At 35.5% G+C, this 15,187-nt stretch overlaps 1 protein-coding gene across 2 annotated transcripts in view; it reads left to right on the top strand.

Annotated features, from left to right (window-relative positions):
* The window catches only part of PPP1R12A (protein phosphatase 1 regulatory subunit 12A), a 143,346-nt gene that overhangs the window by 43,803 nt on the left and 84,356 nt on the right, over positions 1-15,187 (top strand). For both annotated transcript variants that reach the window (XM_078076350.1, XM_078076351.1), the window contains one exon: positions 2,444-2,574. In XM_078076350.1, coding sequence (XP_077932476.1) covers positions 2,444-2,574 — 131 coding nt within the window. The remainder of the gene's footprint in view (positions 1-2,443; positions 2,575-15,187) is intronic.

Raw genomic sequence — 15,187 nt, 5'->3', positions numbered from 1 at the left:
CCTTTATAAAGAATCATTTCTTGTTTGCTTGACATTATCTTTCATTTTTTTAAAAATGATAATCAGATTCATATTAGATGGATTTATCAAATAGAGTTTTATATTTTTATATCAATGATAAAAGTCAGAATACTGTTAATGGAGCCTGTATGAATTAAAGCAGATTGAGTGAAAAGGGTAATAGAATTAAATCAATCTTTAAAAAAAAAGTATTAAATCAATATCTTTTCTCAAGGAAAATTAATGATTAAGCCTATAAATAGATCTAATATTAATTGATGCCACTGTGAGTCATTAGCAATCTTAAATAACATTTTATAGACTGCTTTCTAATGTAATAGTATTTTGACATTTCTTCTTTTTTTGTTATTAGATAGCTTAATGGTTCTCAAATCTCTCCAGCCCTTTCTTTAACCACTGCTTCTTGAAAATGGGTCTTTTCCCAAGCAATATATACTTAAAGTCCGTATGAATGTTACTTATATATTCATTTACCATCTGCCATGTGTAAGGTACTGTTCTGACACTATGGGACCTTGCCATCAGGTTGCTTATAACTTGTTCCAAGGAGAAGAATCACAGATACATAAGAATCTTAAACATATTAGAGAATTTTAGAGATACATAACCCACCAGCTTCTTTCCTCCACTTGAAAAATAAGGACATTAAGCCTCAAAAGATTAAATTACTTGTCCATCACTACAAAATTTGTGGCAGAGCCAAAACTAGAGCCTAGAATTAAAAGCTATGATTCCCTGTCAGTATTTTTCCCCTTTGTACTTTGTCCATAGTGGTTTTTTTGACACTCATTTTTTTCCCTAAGAAAATGCTACCAAAAGTGTTTTCTTTTGCTTCTGTGATAGGTAAAGAAAAAATGGTTTCATTCATACAACACTTTGTAAGTGCCTAGAACTTATGATATCCTGTTGCAGAGACTACAAATAGGTGAGAAATATGTTGATAAACTAGGACTATCTGTGGAAAACAGTGTTAAGTGTGGAAGAGGGCTTATTATTTTGGAATCTAAACATCTGTTAGAGTGCCAGCTATCATCGCCCACCTGTCGACTTATTCAAGCTACTTAATCTCTTTGAATCTTAGCTTTCTCTTTCGTTCATCCGTTTATTAAGCCCCTACCACATGCCAAGAACTGTGTAAGATGCTGCAGATACAGCAAAATTCCTATTCTCATGAGGGTTTATGTGAGGATAGTGTATATAAATCAGTAAAATAGATAAAGTACCAGTCATACTACCTGCACAAAGTAAACAAAAGTCCCTTCTTAGTTACTATAGGCTGCAGTTCTCAAACTTTTTTGTCTCAAGACTGCTTTATACTCTAAAAAATCATTGAAAGACCCCAAAGAACTTTTATTTCTGTGGTGTGTATATATTAATACATGATAATATAGAGGTTAAAACAGGATTTAAGTATTTATCAATTCATTTTAAAGCAGCAATACTGTACCCATGTTACATAAATAAATAGCATTTTAAAATTAAAATAATTCATTCATTTGCTCTTAAGACTGGAATTCATCATTGACAACAAATACTGTTTTTCTTTTGAAATGACAAACTGTTCATTTTTAAGAAAATACATGCCAAAAACCCAAGTTAGACTAAGTATAGTTTCTCATTTAAGTAAAAGTTGTATTCCATGGGAAAAGTGGCTAGTTCATCTTGCATCTTAGTTGCACAAGTGCTTTTCCTTAGAGCAGTCATTATACTTGGAAGAAGTGTTTTATCCATACTTCCTGTCTTGTTCCACAGAATATTAAAAAGATGTGTATTCAAGGGTCAAAATTTAATAAGACTTATAGGTTTTACTACTTTGTCAAGGACATTCATAAATAAAAATAGCTTTTAAAGAAAACTATGACTGCATAGTGGCAAATATAGTGACTTAGAATTTTTTTGACCATTGCCTTGATTTGTACTAAGGCACAAGCAAGTTTTGCCACTGGTGCTTTCTGCACCCTCAAGTGTACCTGTCAACACAGTGAAAAGGGGAAATACCATCTTAGTATTATTTTGAGAATAGTTTTGCCTTGTAAATTCCTTGAAAGGATCTCTCCCCCCTCAACAGACCACATTTTGGGAACCACTGCTGTAGAGGATATTATTGGTACTTATGTAATGTCTTGATTGTTATTATAATAACGTATTTATTTTTATCACAGATTGGCATAGTCTAGTCACATACAGTACTGTTGTATGTGCATCTGAGCAAGGACTCTTACAGTTTAGTTGGTACCATTAGTCTGTTTGACGGCAGTACAGTCGAGAGAGCAGCAGACTAGACGAGATCGGGCGCGTTCAGGGTGGTATGGCCGTAGACGAGAGTAGCAGACTAAAAGAGAATATTTATGTTATAAAAGCTGCTAAGTTTATTAGCGTTGATTCAGATTTTTTCTAATTGTGCTTTCTGTTTTGTTTTTAGGCTTGCATTGATGACAATGTTGACATGGTGAAGTTTCTGGTTGAAAATGGAGCAAATATTAATCAACCTGATAATGAAGGCTGGATACCACTACATGCAGCTGCTTCCTGTGGATATCTCGACATTGCAGAGTAAGGCAGTTCTGTGTTTACTTTTGTCCAAATATCCAAACACTATTTTAGATACCTGAGATTTTATAGAAATTGTTGTTACAGATAAATTAGTGAGCTCTTATATTACCCTAATTCATGAAAAGTATTCTTCCCAGGAAAAAGAATAAGCAGTTCTTGGGAATCCATATATCAAGTCTCTCTTTGGGAGGTCATCTTCTGTCTCCCCACCCTCTTTGGCTTTTGGTACTTTGTATTAATATGAGTAATTGTACACTTCTCCATTCCTATCTCATGTAGAGCATTGTCAAATGATTCAAGGTTAATACTTAGCAGTCTAGTCTATCCTTATGTAATTGTGAGTTGTTAGGGGAAACTAACAGTAACTCAGGTTACTTTGCTATAGGGAGAATATGATACATAGTTCTGTAATTAGTCAAAATATTTATACTTAGTTATTAAGATTGTTTTCTAAAAATATGTTTTTTAGAAAATTCGATGACCTTTAATGGTAGTTTCCAGGAAAATCTGATTCTTGAAACATTTAACAAGGAAATATAGTTTCCTGACAAAATAATTTTTTCACTAAATTATTTCACTTTTTTGTTACTATGTATCAAATACCATAAACAGGTTTTATTGTCTGTCTGCTCACATCAGAGCTTATCAATGGTAAATATTGAATATGGGAGTTCTACTCTGTGAATCTCTCTTAGTAAGCCTTAAATATTGTTATTTCTTTGTGTATTTCATTTTTCCCCCGTGTGTATTGGAACTATGATACATCATATTTTTTTAAAGATTTTATTTGAGAGAAGAGATTGAGATTGTGTGCATGAGCAGGAGTTGGGCAGAGGGAGAGGGAGAAGCAGACTCCCCACTGAGCAGGGAGTTCAGCTTGAGGCTCGATCCCAGGACTCTGAGATCATGACCTGAGCCAAAGGCAGATGCTTAACCTACTGAGGCACCTAGATGCCCCAGTACATCATTTTAAAGGGGAGGCAGTGTTTGGTAAAATGAAAAGTACTCTGGCGTAGGAATAGAATGTCTGAGTCACTTGAGTTTTATTACTACCTGTAACACTAATTACATTTCATCTTTTCCTTTCTAGGCCTTGATTTCTTTTTCTTTTCTTTTCTTTTTTTTTTTTAAGATTTATTTATTTATTTGAGAGAGAGTGCACTCATGAGTGTGAGAGCAGGGTGGGGGCAGCAGGAGAGGGAGAGAAAGAATCCTCAAGCACATTCCCCACTGAGCACGGAGCCCAACGCAGGGCTTGATGCCAGGACCCTAAATCATGACCTGGGCCAAAATCAAGAGTTGGACACTTAACCAAGTGAGCCACCCAAGCACCCCGGGCCTTGATTTCTTTATGTATAAAATGAGGTAGTCTTTTGTCATTGCAAAATAGTAGTGGTTGTTCATAATTACAATCGTGGTTCTCAACTTCCTTACTCCTTTCTGTTCTTTTCATGCTCAACAGAGGACTTGAATCTCTTCTTCATAGAAAAAATAGCTAATGTGCATTTATTTTTAGCTGCCCTTAAATATTTTGTACTCAGGTTTTGGAGTCAAACGATGTGAATTTTGAATGCTTCCTCAGCCACTCTCAAAGGGGTAAGACCTTGGGCAAGTAGCTTAACTTGTATATGCTTCTGTTTTCTCCTCTGTAGAAGGGGAGTAGTATTTCTTAGGTTTGTTATGAGAGTTAACTGAGTGATCCGTCAAAGTACCTGGCACATAGATTTACTATATATTACTCAATATATACTAACTTTTGACCATTATCTTGTTTAACTTCTCTTGGGAAATGAAAAGTCAACCTTTTTCTTCAAATGTTTAATCCCTGTGTTTCCTTTTTTTAATTTATGCTTCTGAGTTTGAAAAGAGAGTAATAATTATACTGAGTAATTTCTTCCACTTGATTGATAACCCATTGTGTATGTTGGGATGATTTTAGCTGCAAGTACCAGTATCAAATTTAAAATGACCTAAAAAGTAAGGGTCCTTGTTTTACAGTATATAATCTTAGTTTAGAGGAAGAGCATTCAAGTTTATTAAACCTGCTCCAAGGGCCTGGGATCTCTCAGTTTTTTTCTTCTGCCTTTCCCAAATATGAACTTTATTCTTAGCCTTGTCCCCTCCTGGTCACAGGATGATTGCTGCAACTCCTCAGTTGTGTTTTTACATATGCACGTCCGAGAGCAAAATAAAAAGTGAAGTGGGGAATGGAAAGTATCTTCTCCATATCCTATGCATGTCAGAGAGGGGAACTTTTCCCAGAGAGTCCTCTGAGTGCATCACATTTCCCCTTCAGGGATTTCCGTTGGCCTGGGCTTGGTCACTTGCCCATGTCTACCTTGGGAAAAGCAAGTACTTGGCATATTCATTGTTTTACATGTCAGTAAATAGATATGAGGAAGGGTAAGCCGTCTGATGCAGGTGTTAATATTTTCAGTAGAATAACTACAATTTTTCATTTTTTTTTTAGAGGGTAGGCTATGGAACAAAGTGCTTCATAGGATTTACACAAACAAAAATGACCTGGTTTGGCCAAGGTTGAGTAGAGTTTTGCTGATCTAACTACCTTTCTTTAGGCAGTTTGAATTTCTGTCTGTGGTATAACCTAAGTATTTAAATTCATAGTGTCTTTGAACAAAATTAAAATTGGAAGAATGATGACTTTTTCTTTTTTGCTCTTTCTGCTTTTTTTTAAGTAATGGGAATGTTTATAAAAGACAATTTAACTCTGATATATATTGACTGGGTTATTTGTTAAGGTGATGATAGTCCAAAACCATTCCAAATATATGATTATTTTTATCAGCATTAGCTCTTTCACCAGCTAATCTCACTAATGAGAGAAATTAATGAAACCCTAGTTTTCTTTGGTCTAGAAAAGTATAGCATGGTGGCTTAAGAGACAGCATGAAGATATCCCCCAAGTCAGAGTGTTTATAGGGTAAAAAAGGGTGTTAATAATGATGTAGAAATAATATTTATAAACCAGGAACAACCTAGGAAAATTGGGTCACTCTGCTAAGTGAAGTATTTGGAGTTAAATTTGTTATAAATCCTGGTTCTGCCATTCACTAATTTTTTGCCCTTGGCCAAGCTACTTTGCCTCAATGATTAATATTATTTATACAGTAGGAATGATCTGGCTTCTTCCTACCTCTTATTTCTCTTACCACTTTCCGTATTTTTCATTCTCTCAATACTGGACTACTTTTAATTCTCCAAATTTTTACTGCTGGTTCATATTAATGAGTTTTTGCGTATATTGGTTCATTTGCCTTATTTCTTCACTTGACCAGCTCCTGCCAAACTCTCAAATGCAATTACATAAGGGTCACTTCTTCCAGAAATATTTCTGATATTCCTGGCTAATTCTTCATCATCATCATCATCTCTACAACATATCAGATGTTTACATGCTTTGATAGGAACTCCATTATGCACAGAATAGTTCTAATTCATCCCTATTGAAATGAAAGATGAAACAAACAATGAAGAACACATAGTTTACTCTGAAGTTTTGGGGATGATTTGGATACAGTGACTTCTAAATTTTTCATCCCTAAGGGCACCTGGCTGGCCCAGTCAGTGGAACAAGCAACTTTTGAGCTCAGGGTTGTGAGTTTGAGCTCCAAGGAGATTACCTTAAAAATAAAATCTTACCAAAAAAATAAATAAATTTTTACCTCTGTTGGACATAGTAGAACAGAGAACGTGAGATTACAGTTTAGTTTCTAGACATTAACAATTTCACATCTGGTTTGTAGCCTAGCAGAAGCCAAGTGAATAGATGGATGATGGCTCTTCATATTCTGGCTCAATTAATTTACCTTTTCACCAAAATAATTATTCTCAACCTCCCTGCTTTGAATAAGGTAGAAGTCTTAGGAAAAACTAAAAATAGAGATTGTTTAATAATGCCCCTTCTCCAGAGTGGATTAGAGGAACAGTAAAGGAGGTTTGTGGGGAATATGATGTTAATTCAGCATATGCATTGTTTTACTAAATACTGATGGGTCAGGTATTGAAATGTATGCACTAACAATCATTCTCTTCCTTCGGTGTGCGGAATTGTGTCTGTACGTAATTCGTATGTTGAAGCTCTAACCCCCCAGAACCTTGGATCGTGATTATATAGATGCAGCCCTTAAAGAGATAATTAAGTTAAAATCAGGCCCTTAGGGTAGGCCCTAATTCACTCTTACTGGTTTCCTTATAAGAAAAGGAAATTTGGACGTGTATCATATGATCTCACTGATATGAGGAATTCTTAATCTCAGGAAACAAACTGAGGGTTGCTGGAGTGGTGGGGGGGTGGGAGGGATGGGGTGGCTGGGTGATAGACATTGGGGAGGGTATGTGCTATGGTGAGTGCTATGAATTATGTAAGACTGTTGAATCACAGACCTGTACCTCTGAAACAAATAATACATCATATATGTTAAAAAAAAGAAGATAGTAGGAAGGGAAAAAAGAAGGTGGGGAAATCGGAGGGGGAGACGAACCATGAGAGACTATGGACTCTGAGAACAAACTGAGGGTTCTAGAGGGGAGGGGGGTGGGGGATGGGTTAGCCTGGTGATGGGTATTAAAGAGGGCACATACTGAATGGAGCACTGGATGTTACACGCAAACAATGGATCATGGAACACTACATCAAAAACTAATGATGTAATATATGGTGATTAACATAAAATTTTTTAAAAAATAAAATTAAAATTAAAAAAAAAAAAAAGGAAATTTGGATGCAAAAAGAGACACCTAATTCGTGCACACAGAAAAGACCCCTGGAAGCTATGCTGTGAAAAAGGTAGCCATCTGTGACCAAAAAGAGAACCCTTGGAAGAAACCCTTTAAACCTGCCAACACCTTGATCTTAGACTTCAAGCCTCTAAAACTATGAGAAAATAAACTTCTATTGCTTAAGTCACTTAGTCTGTGGTATTTTTTTTAATGCTGTTTTGTTATGGTAGCACTAGTACACTAATATAGGCAGTATAAAATTCTTACTGTCGTATCAAGGTATTCTTCCCTAAAAATTATAGTGTCATCATTGGGTTGTGGTTTAAAAGTAAAATTGAATAGTATGGCTTTGGACATATTAGAAAAGGCAGTTACAGAGCCCAAAAAACTGTATTTGATTTAGTGCTCCAATATATAAGTTCATTTAAACTTAGCTCTCTAACCATAAAGTATAAATTATATATTGAAATTATTATGTACAGGGGTGCTTGGGTGGCTCAGTTGGTGAAGCATCCAAATCTTTATTTCGGCCCAGGTCATGATCTCAGGGTCATGAGGTCGAGCCCCATGTCAGGCTCCTTGCTCAGCCTGGAGTCCTCTTGAGATTTTTCTCTCCCTCTCTGACTGCCCCTCCCCCTGCTCGTGTGCTCTGTCTTTTTCTAAAATAAATAAATAAAATCTTTTTAAAAAACTAAATTATTATGCACAAAGCATTGAAAACCAAGTCCTCTGACTGAAGAAATAAATGAAAACATAGGAGCTATACAGTGGCAGCATTTTAATTTTATCATTCTTTTTCATTTATTAACTGGAATATTTTTGTAAAAGAAACTTCCTCATATTTCTTTAGTCACTCCTAATACAAGTTTTATAGAAAAGAGAGGATATAGTCTTTTTTCTTTTCCTCTGTATACTGATTTTTTAAAATAATGAGTTGGTTCACTAGTTACCTTCAAAGAGGACTAATAGGTTTTTTGAGGGACAAGCAACTTCAGGAGCTCTTGCATTTAAATATACTTAATGTGCTTAATATATTGCTGTTACTGTCTTTATTGATTAGTAAATTATACGTCTTTGGTTATCAAGAGTCTCTTCATGTTGGCTTCTAAGACCTTGGGATATGAACAAATGAAGTGATCTTTAAACCTTCCTTGCTATCTAGTATTACAAGATGTTCCAGACTCTTTTTTTTTTTTCCCCCTGCCCTGGGTCTGGAATTGCCATTTCTCCAGTGAGCCCTGTTCCTTGTAATGGGTGTTAGAAGTGCTCATTGCTACTGAGTTGGTCATTGTTTCAAATTCATATTTGGCACCAAGGTGTTTTCCTTTACCCTTATCTCGTATCAATATTTCCTTTCTCCCTTTATTTCATTGCCAGGAATTGTAGTGTTAAAATAACACAGGGTTACTAATTTGCTTCATTATATATTACACATACATTAGACTACTTATAACAACAATACCACTAACAATAACAGTATGATTACTGAAAGCAGTTTGAAGTTTTGTGTGGGGGCATTTCTTTTGGTCTTTAAGGTATCCCACTTCAGATATACCATCAAATTACTGTGTATTGAAAGCATTTGAAATAGTTTTTTTCTGTGTGGTTATGCCACCAACTAGATATACTATTAGGTTCATTGTTTAATTTTATTTATTTTTTAGAGTTTGCTTTTTTAAATTTAATTTTGTTTTATAATTTACATAAAATACTGAGCTCTAATGGCAGTCCCTTCTGTCCTTTTTCCTTCTACACTATTTTGAAATTTTATATTTTATCCCAGTTTGTTTTTTAATACAAGTATCACTGAAAATATTTTCCCTTGTAGGTAAATGATAGAATACCATACCATATACATATTTCTTCACTTGCTTTTTTCACTCAACAGTCTATTCTGGAGATCATTATATAGTGGGATATATAGAGCTATTTCTCATTGTTCTATTTAGGTTTTAGTACTCCATTGAATAGTATGTCATTGTGGTTTATTCAGCCTGTCCTTGGTTGACCAAAGAATGCTGTGTATTTGAATAACTCTAGTTTTAGCCTTGGAATTGTCTTTTCATTTTTGCAAATAATAGGAATTTTTATGTTTATGTGAAAAAATTTTGTATTTGAATAATAAAACTTAAACAATTTGTTTCATTAATGTTTTGGTTATTGATGTGATTATTATTCTGATATCTTTTTATATTTTAATTTCATCACCACTTTTCTTTTTTAGGTTTCTACTGCAGATGTTTAGGAGTGCCTTTTTTTTTTTTTTTTTTAAGATTTTATTCATTTATTTGAGAGAGAAAGAGAAACTACATGTGTGAACAGGGGAAGGGGCACAGTGTGGGAGGGAAAAGAAGAAGGAAAGAATCCCAAGAAGACTCAATGCTGAGCAGGGCCCATGGGCTTGATCCCATGACCCTGAGGTTATGACTGAGCCAAAATCAAGAGTTGGAAGATCAACCAACTGAGCCCCCGAGGCACTCCTAGGAGTGCTTTTATCTTGAGTAGCTTTGGTGTTTGCCACAAAATTTTTCAATAGTAGAGAAAATTAGCCCTGTATAAAGCTAGCATTATGTAGTGTACATAGGATGGAATAGTGATTAATGTGTACGTTTAATGCACTTTTCTTTGTGTTTGGAGTTGTTTCAAAGCCACTACTATTGAAGACCTTATATCATTATAAAATGCTAGTAGGGGGGACCTGGGTGGCTCGGTCAGTTAAGTATCTGCCTTCGGCTCAGGGTCCTGGTATCGAGCCCTGCAATAGAGTTCCCTGCTCAGCAGGGAGTCTGCTTCTCCCTCTCCCTCTGCCCCCACCCCACCCCCGGCCCCGGCTTGTGCTCTCTCTCGCTCACTCTCTCAAATAAATAAAATCTTTAAAAAAAAATGCTAGTAGGATTACATTCAGTGACATTTTCATGGTCTTATTTACAACATGGAAAAAGTTTCATGAGCTTTGTCACTTGATCATTAAAGAATCAGCTATTTAAGCATATGATAACTTTTAAATATTTGTGGTGGCTTATTTATGGCTTGGCTTTTCTTCCTCATTATAGCTTTATTCCATAAACATCCAATATAATCCTCAAGATTTCTCTTGGCTTTCCCTTCAAAATATATCCAGTATCTGACTATTTTCATCACCTCTTTAATTTCTTCCTGATCCTGGACACTGTTGTTTTTCACTGGAATTATTATAGTTGCAACAATTCTAATTATAACCATCCTCTTCCCACTTCCCCACATCTGTTTTCCACACAGCAGCCAGGATGATCCATTTAAAATATTACAAGTGGGATAACATCACATTTTTATTCAAATCCTTCCAGTGGATTCATAATGCATTTCAGAGTAAAAGCCAGAATTGCTATTAACTTTAGGCAGATTGGCAGCTTCTCTAAACCTCTGTTTCCTCATCTCCCTATTCTATAAGATTATTTTGAAGATTAGATAATGTATATAAGACACTTGGCACAATACACAGCATATTTAGTATTTAGTAAATGTTAGCTAAGTTGATATTATTCAGAATAACTGTATTTGGTCATTACTTTTAGTGAAAAATAGCTAAGCTCTTGGTTCTCCTGATTATAAAGAAAATTATGTCATCTGGTGTGATGAGAGGAGCAGAGGATAGTAAAGTAGTCATATGTTGTACCTACTTTGATATGTGGATGTTTGAGCTTCAAGAAAAGTTGGCAAATCCATGAATTTTGGTTTTATTTACATATTTCTTATCAGGAATGATACTTTATTTGTCTAAAGCAGACTGTGTATTTTGATTAGGAATCTCAGAAGGCGAAACTAAGTCTAGGATCCTAGGCAAATATTAAAATTTTATATAAGAGATACTTAATATCTTACTATAATAATAATAATGAGGTGTGTTTGCTTAAAACTATAAAGATCATTTTCTCATATACATTCTTACTGCTTTTTTAAAGAACACTATGGGAATGTTCACTGTTACTTCCATTTTACAATCAGAACTGAACCTTCATTCTCAGGACTTAAATTCTGATGTTCTTTTTGTTATATCACAACTATCTCCTACAGTAGCGTTAGGCATTGTGAGATATAATAATGGCTACAACTCCGTTCCTAATCTCAAACTTACAGATACATGTGAAGTTAGTTACATAGAATAAATGGACCAAGAAATGTACAAGGAACACTGAAGTGATTGATTTTGATTAGGCCAGAGAACGATCCTAGAGGAGATGACATTAACTGTTATCTTAAACAGTGAGCAGGGTTTATGCCTGTGAGAGTTGGGAGCTATCTGAACAAAGTCATGTTATGCATGAATGAGAAATAATATATGGTAAAGCTCTTTTAACTGGCCTCCACTGTATTAAATAACATTTGCTTTGTTAAAATATAATGACTGATTCCCATAAAGTTGTTAAAACTGAACATTGCAGCACATAGGCTCCTTCTACTAAGCTTACTCACTTCTGTTTCACCGATTGATTTACAAGCCTACCAAAAATTATTGTGTGTTCTGAACTTGTTGTTATTTAATTAGATAGTCCAAAACTGATGAAATGTGTATAAGAAAGAAAATTACTATTGTAACAAAGTTAAATACTTTGAAAGACTTGATAAAGGCAAGGCCTTAAAAATATAATTGCTGATGGGGTGCCTGGGTGGCTCAGTCAGTTGAGTGTCCGACTCTTGATTTAGTCTCAGGTCATGATCTCAGGGTTGTGAGATTGAGCCCTGCATGGGGCTCCACTCTCAGAAGGGAGTCTGCTTGATATTCTCTCTCTCCTCTCCCTCTGTCCCTTCCCCTGCTTGCACTCACTCTCTCTAAAGTAAATAATCATATATATATATATATATATATATATATATATATATATAATTGCTATTTAAGTAGATGTGGTTGTGATAAGTGAAAGGTTGAAAGTAAAAGACCTAGAGGGATTGTGTACTCTGCTCTCCTGTTGACTTCCAAGTTTTTGCTTCATTTTAATGACACTTGGAAGTCTTAGGAAATGCATTATGAGTGTGGTTTATGCAAGAAAGGTAGCATAGGTTTAAGTCATTGGAGACATTCTCTAGTATCTTCAATGTTGAAATAATGATCTTACTTATATTTAATTATTTTCATATATATATTATGTTTTATGATTCCCTATTTTTATCAGCTTTTCTGGTTAACCAAGCAAATACTGGTTCTGATTCCATTGGATAAAAGTAGTTTTTTGGAGCTGTAGTGTTTTGTTTTGTTTTGTTTTGTTTTAAGATTTTATTTATTTATTTGACAGAGACACAGCGAGAGAGGGAACACAAGCAGGGGGAGTGGGAGAGGGAGAAGCAGGCTTACCGCGGAGCAGGGAGCCCGATGTGGAGCTCGATCCCAGGACCCTGGGACCATGACCTGAGCTGAAGGCAGACGCCTAATGCCTGAGCCACCCAGGTGCCCCAGGAGCCGTAGTTTTTAAGGAAGAAGAGTGTTAGTGGTATATGGAGAGTAGCAGATCCAGTTAGGAAAATGAACTGAGTCTACAGCATAGAGGAATTTGTATGCCTTGCTATAAGTTTGACCTTTATGGTGGTGATTCATTTTTAGGGACATGATGATCCTCATTCTGTATTTTAGGAAGACTATTCTTCACAGATTAGTATTCTTGGACAAGAGAGCTAGGGCAATGGCAGTGAAATTGGAAGTGGGGCAGATCTGAGAGAAGTTGGAAAATAGAATTGATAAGGCTTGGTTGTGATTCACTGGATCTAGGTAGTGAGGTAGGAGGAAAAATCAAAGGTGGTGATAATGCCTGATAATAGCTAATGTTCATGAGTGTTTAATATGTGTTAGTCACTGCTCTCAGTCCTTTATATAATTTCAGTCATCCTAACAATCACATGAAAATATGTTGCTACCACCACCCCACAGGCCTATATGCACAGTTACAAACCCCAAAAACTTGGAAAAATGACAAACTAATTGTAAATTTGGGTGTAGGCTCATTTGGCAGCAAACCATGACCTAAACTGATACGAGGCTATTTATAGTCTTTGTTGATCCCATTTACTGTATCTTTATTTTTTGCAGAAATATTAATGTGTTTGGTTATAAAGTGCTGCCTCAGATTCAGTGGGGGTTTTACATAATCTGCAATGTTATCTTTCTGAAATATGAAAAATTTTGAAGTTTGGGTTTGGGTGAGTGATGGTAGACCTGTATGATAATTCTTCTTTTATAGATGAGGAAACTTGAGTCAGGGAGTAATCACACACAGTAAGTGGCAGAACTGGGTTGTGAACCTAGTCAGTCTAACTTTTCAAGTCTGTACTTTAAACCAGTACACTGTTCTGCCTCCTTGTCTAACCTTTGTAATTAGCAAAATGATGCCTTTAAACTTACTAAGAGACCTAAAGAGCAAGACCAGGGGGAAGCAGAGAAGAGACCATAGTGGAATGTGGTTTTAAATACGCCTACTTGAGGGTGCCTGCGTAGCTCAATCAGTTACGCGTCTACCTTTGGCTCAGGTCATGAAACCCCGGGGTCCTGGGATTGAACCCTGCATTGGGCTCCCTGCTCAGCAGGGAGCCTGCTTCCCCTTCTCCTTCTCCCCCGCTGCTTGTGCTCTCTCGCTCTATCTGAAATAAATAAATAAAATCTTTCAAAAAAAAAAAAAAATAGGCCCTATTTGAGATGTTAATGGAAATGGTGCTGTAGGAAGCCAGGAATATATTGGGTGTGTTTATAAGGCATATATTGGATTTCATGAAGTTTATCATGCCCTTGTTGTAACACAGTGTCATTATTTTGCATATCAACTTAAAAAAGGTTAAGAAAATGAAACTGTGATACTGTGTGTGTGTTTGTGTGTGTGTTTAATCACCTAGATTTTTTCACACAGTATTATTTTCTGTGCAATTTAGAGTGTCATTGATGCAACATTACTAAAGAATGTTCTCTTATTGCCTTTGGAATTTTATTTTAAGGCATTGGTATGCATTCTACAAGTTTTGATTTTGATGCTTTCTTGATCTTACCGGAAAGTATTGACAAAAAATTTCAGACGACATCCAGGAAGACATTTTAAGTTCAACAAATAAGGTACCAACAATGCACATAAGTTGACTGAAGTGAAAACAGTATGAGTAGCTGTGACTGAGGTCACATGAGGACAGATAATCACAACCATGTTGTGTTTGCCACCTGGCCAGTAGCCATTGTAAGGCATCATGGATTGTAACATTCATTGATTGTAGAAGATTTCCATGATTTTAAAATGTGAGGGAAATGTACATTTTAGAATTGTTGCATAATGAGTAGGATTTTTGCCTCTGGGAATTGAAAGTTGCAGTAATAAAGTAAGACAGTAGTGCATATAATTGATTTTAATAAACAAATATGCCTTTTCAGGAGTTAGTGCATCATCAAAGAAGTATAGAGTCACTGTTCGGGGGGGTAATTGAGAGAAACAGGAAATGCTAAAGACAGAACCTTGAGGATTTCCTATATTTAAAAGGTGGCTTTACAAAGAGAATAGAGGAATTTAAATACTTTCCCACATTTTGAATTTGTCTGTCTGTTTTTTTTTTTTACAAATGATAATCCAGGTTCCTAGACAACTGGAAAATAGACTCCAGTTTCACAGATAGATTCATTTCTCTCACAAGTATTAGCCTGGTCTTTGCTATTGGCATAATTAATTATATCTGTGACATAATTGTGGAACTCTGATGTCAGAAATTAAGCAAAGTATTTGGCAAGGTATCAGGACTAACAGTTGGACTAACAACATGATTTATATATGAAGATAATACTTTTGCCTTTAGAGTCTTGACAAATTTAAAAAAATTAAGGTTAAAATTGCTAATGTTCTACGCATTGAAATTTGACAATTAAAAAAGAGAG

Source organism: Halichoerus grypus, chromosome 6, assembly GCF_964656455.1.
Source record: "Halichoerus grypus chromosome 6, mHalGry1.hap1.1, whole genome shotgun sequence".
Taxonomy (NCBI): domain Eukaryota; kingdom Metazoa; phylum Chordata; class Mammalia; order Carnivora; family Phocidae; genus Halichoerus; species Halichoerus grypus.
The sequence above is the reverse complement of the archived record's forward strand: the minus strand, read 5'-3'. Positions and strand labels throughout refer to the sequence as shown.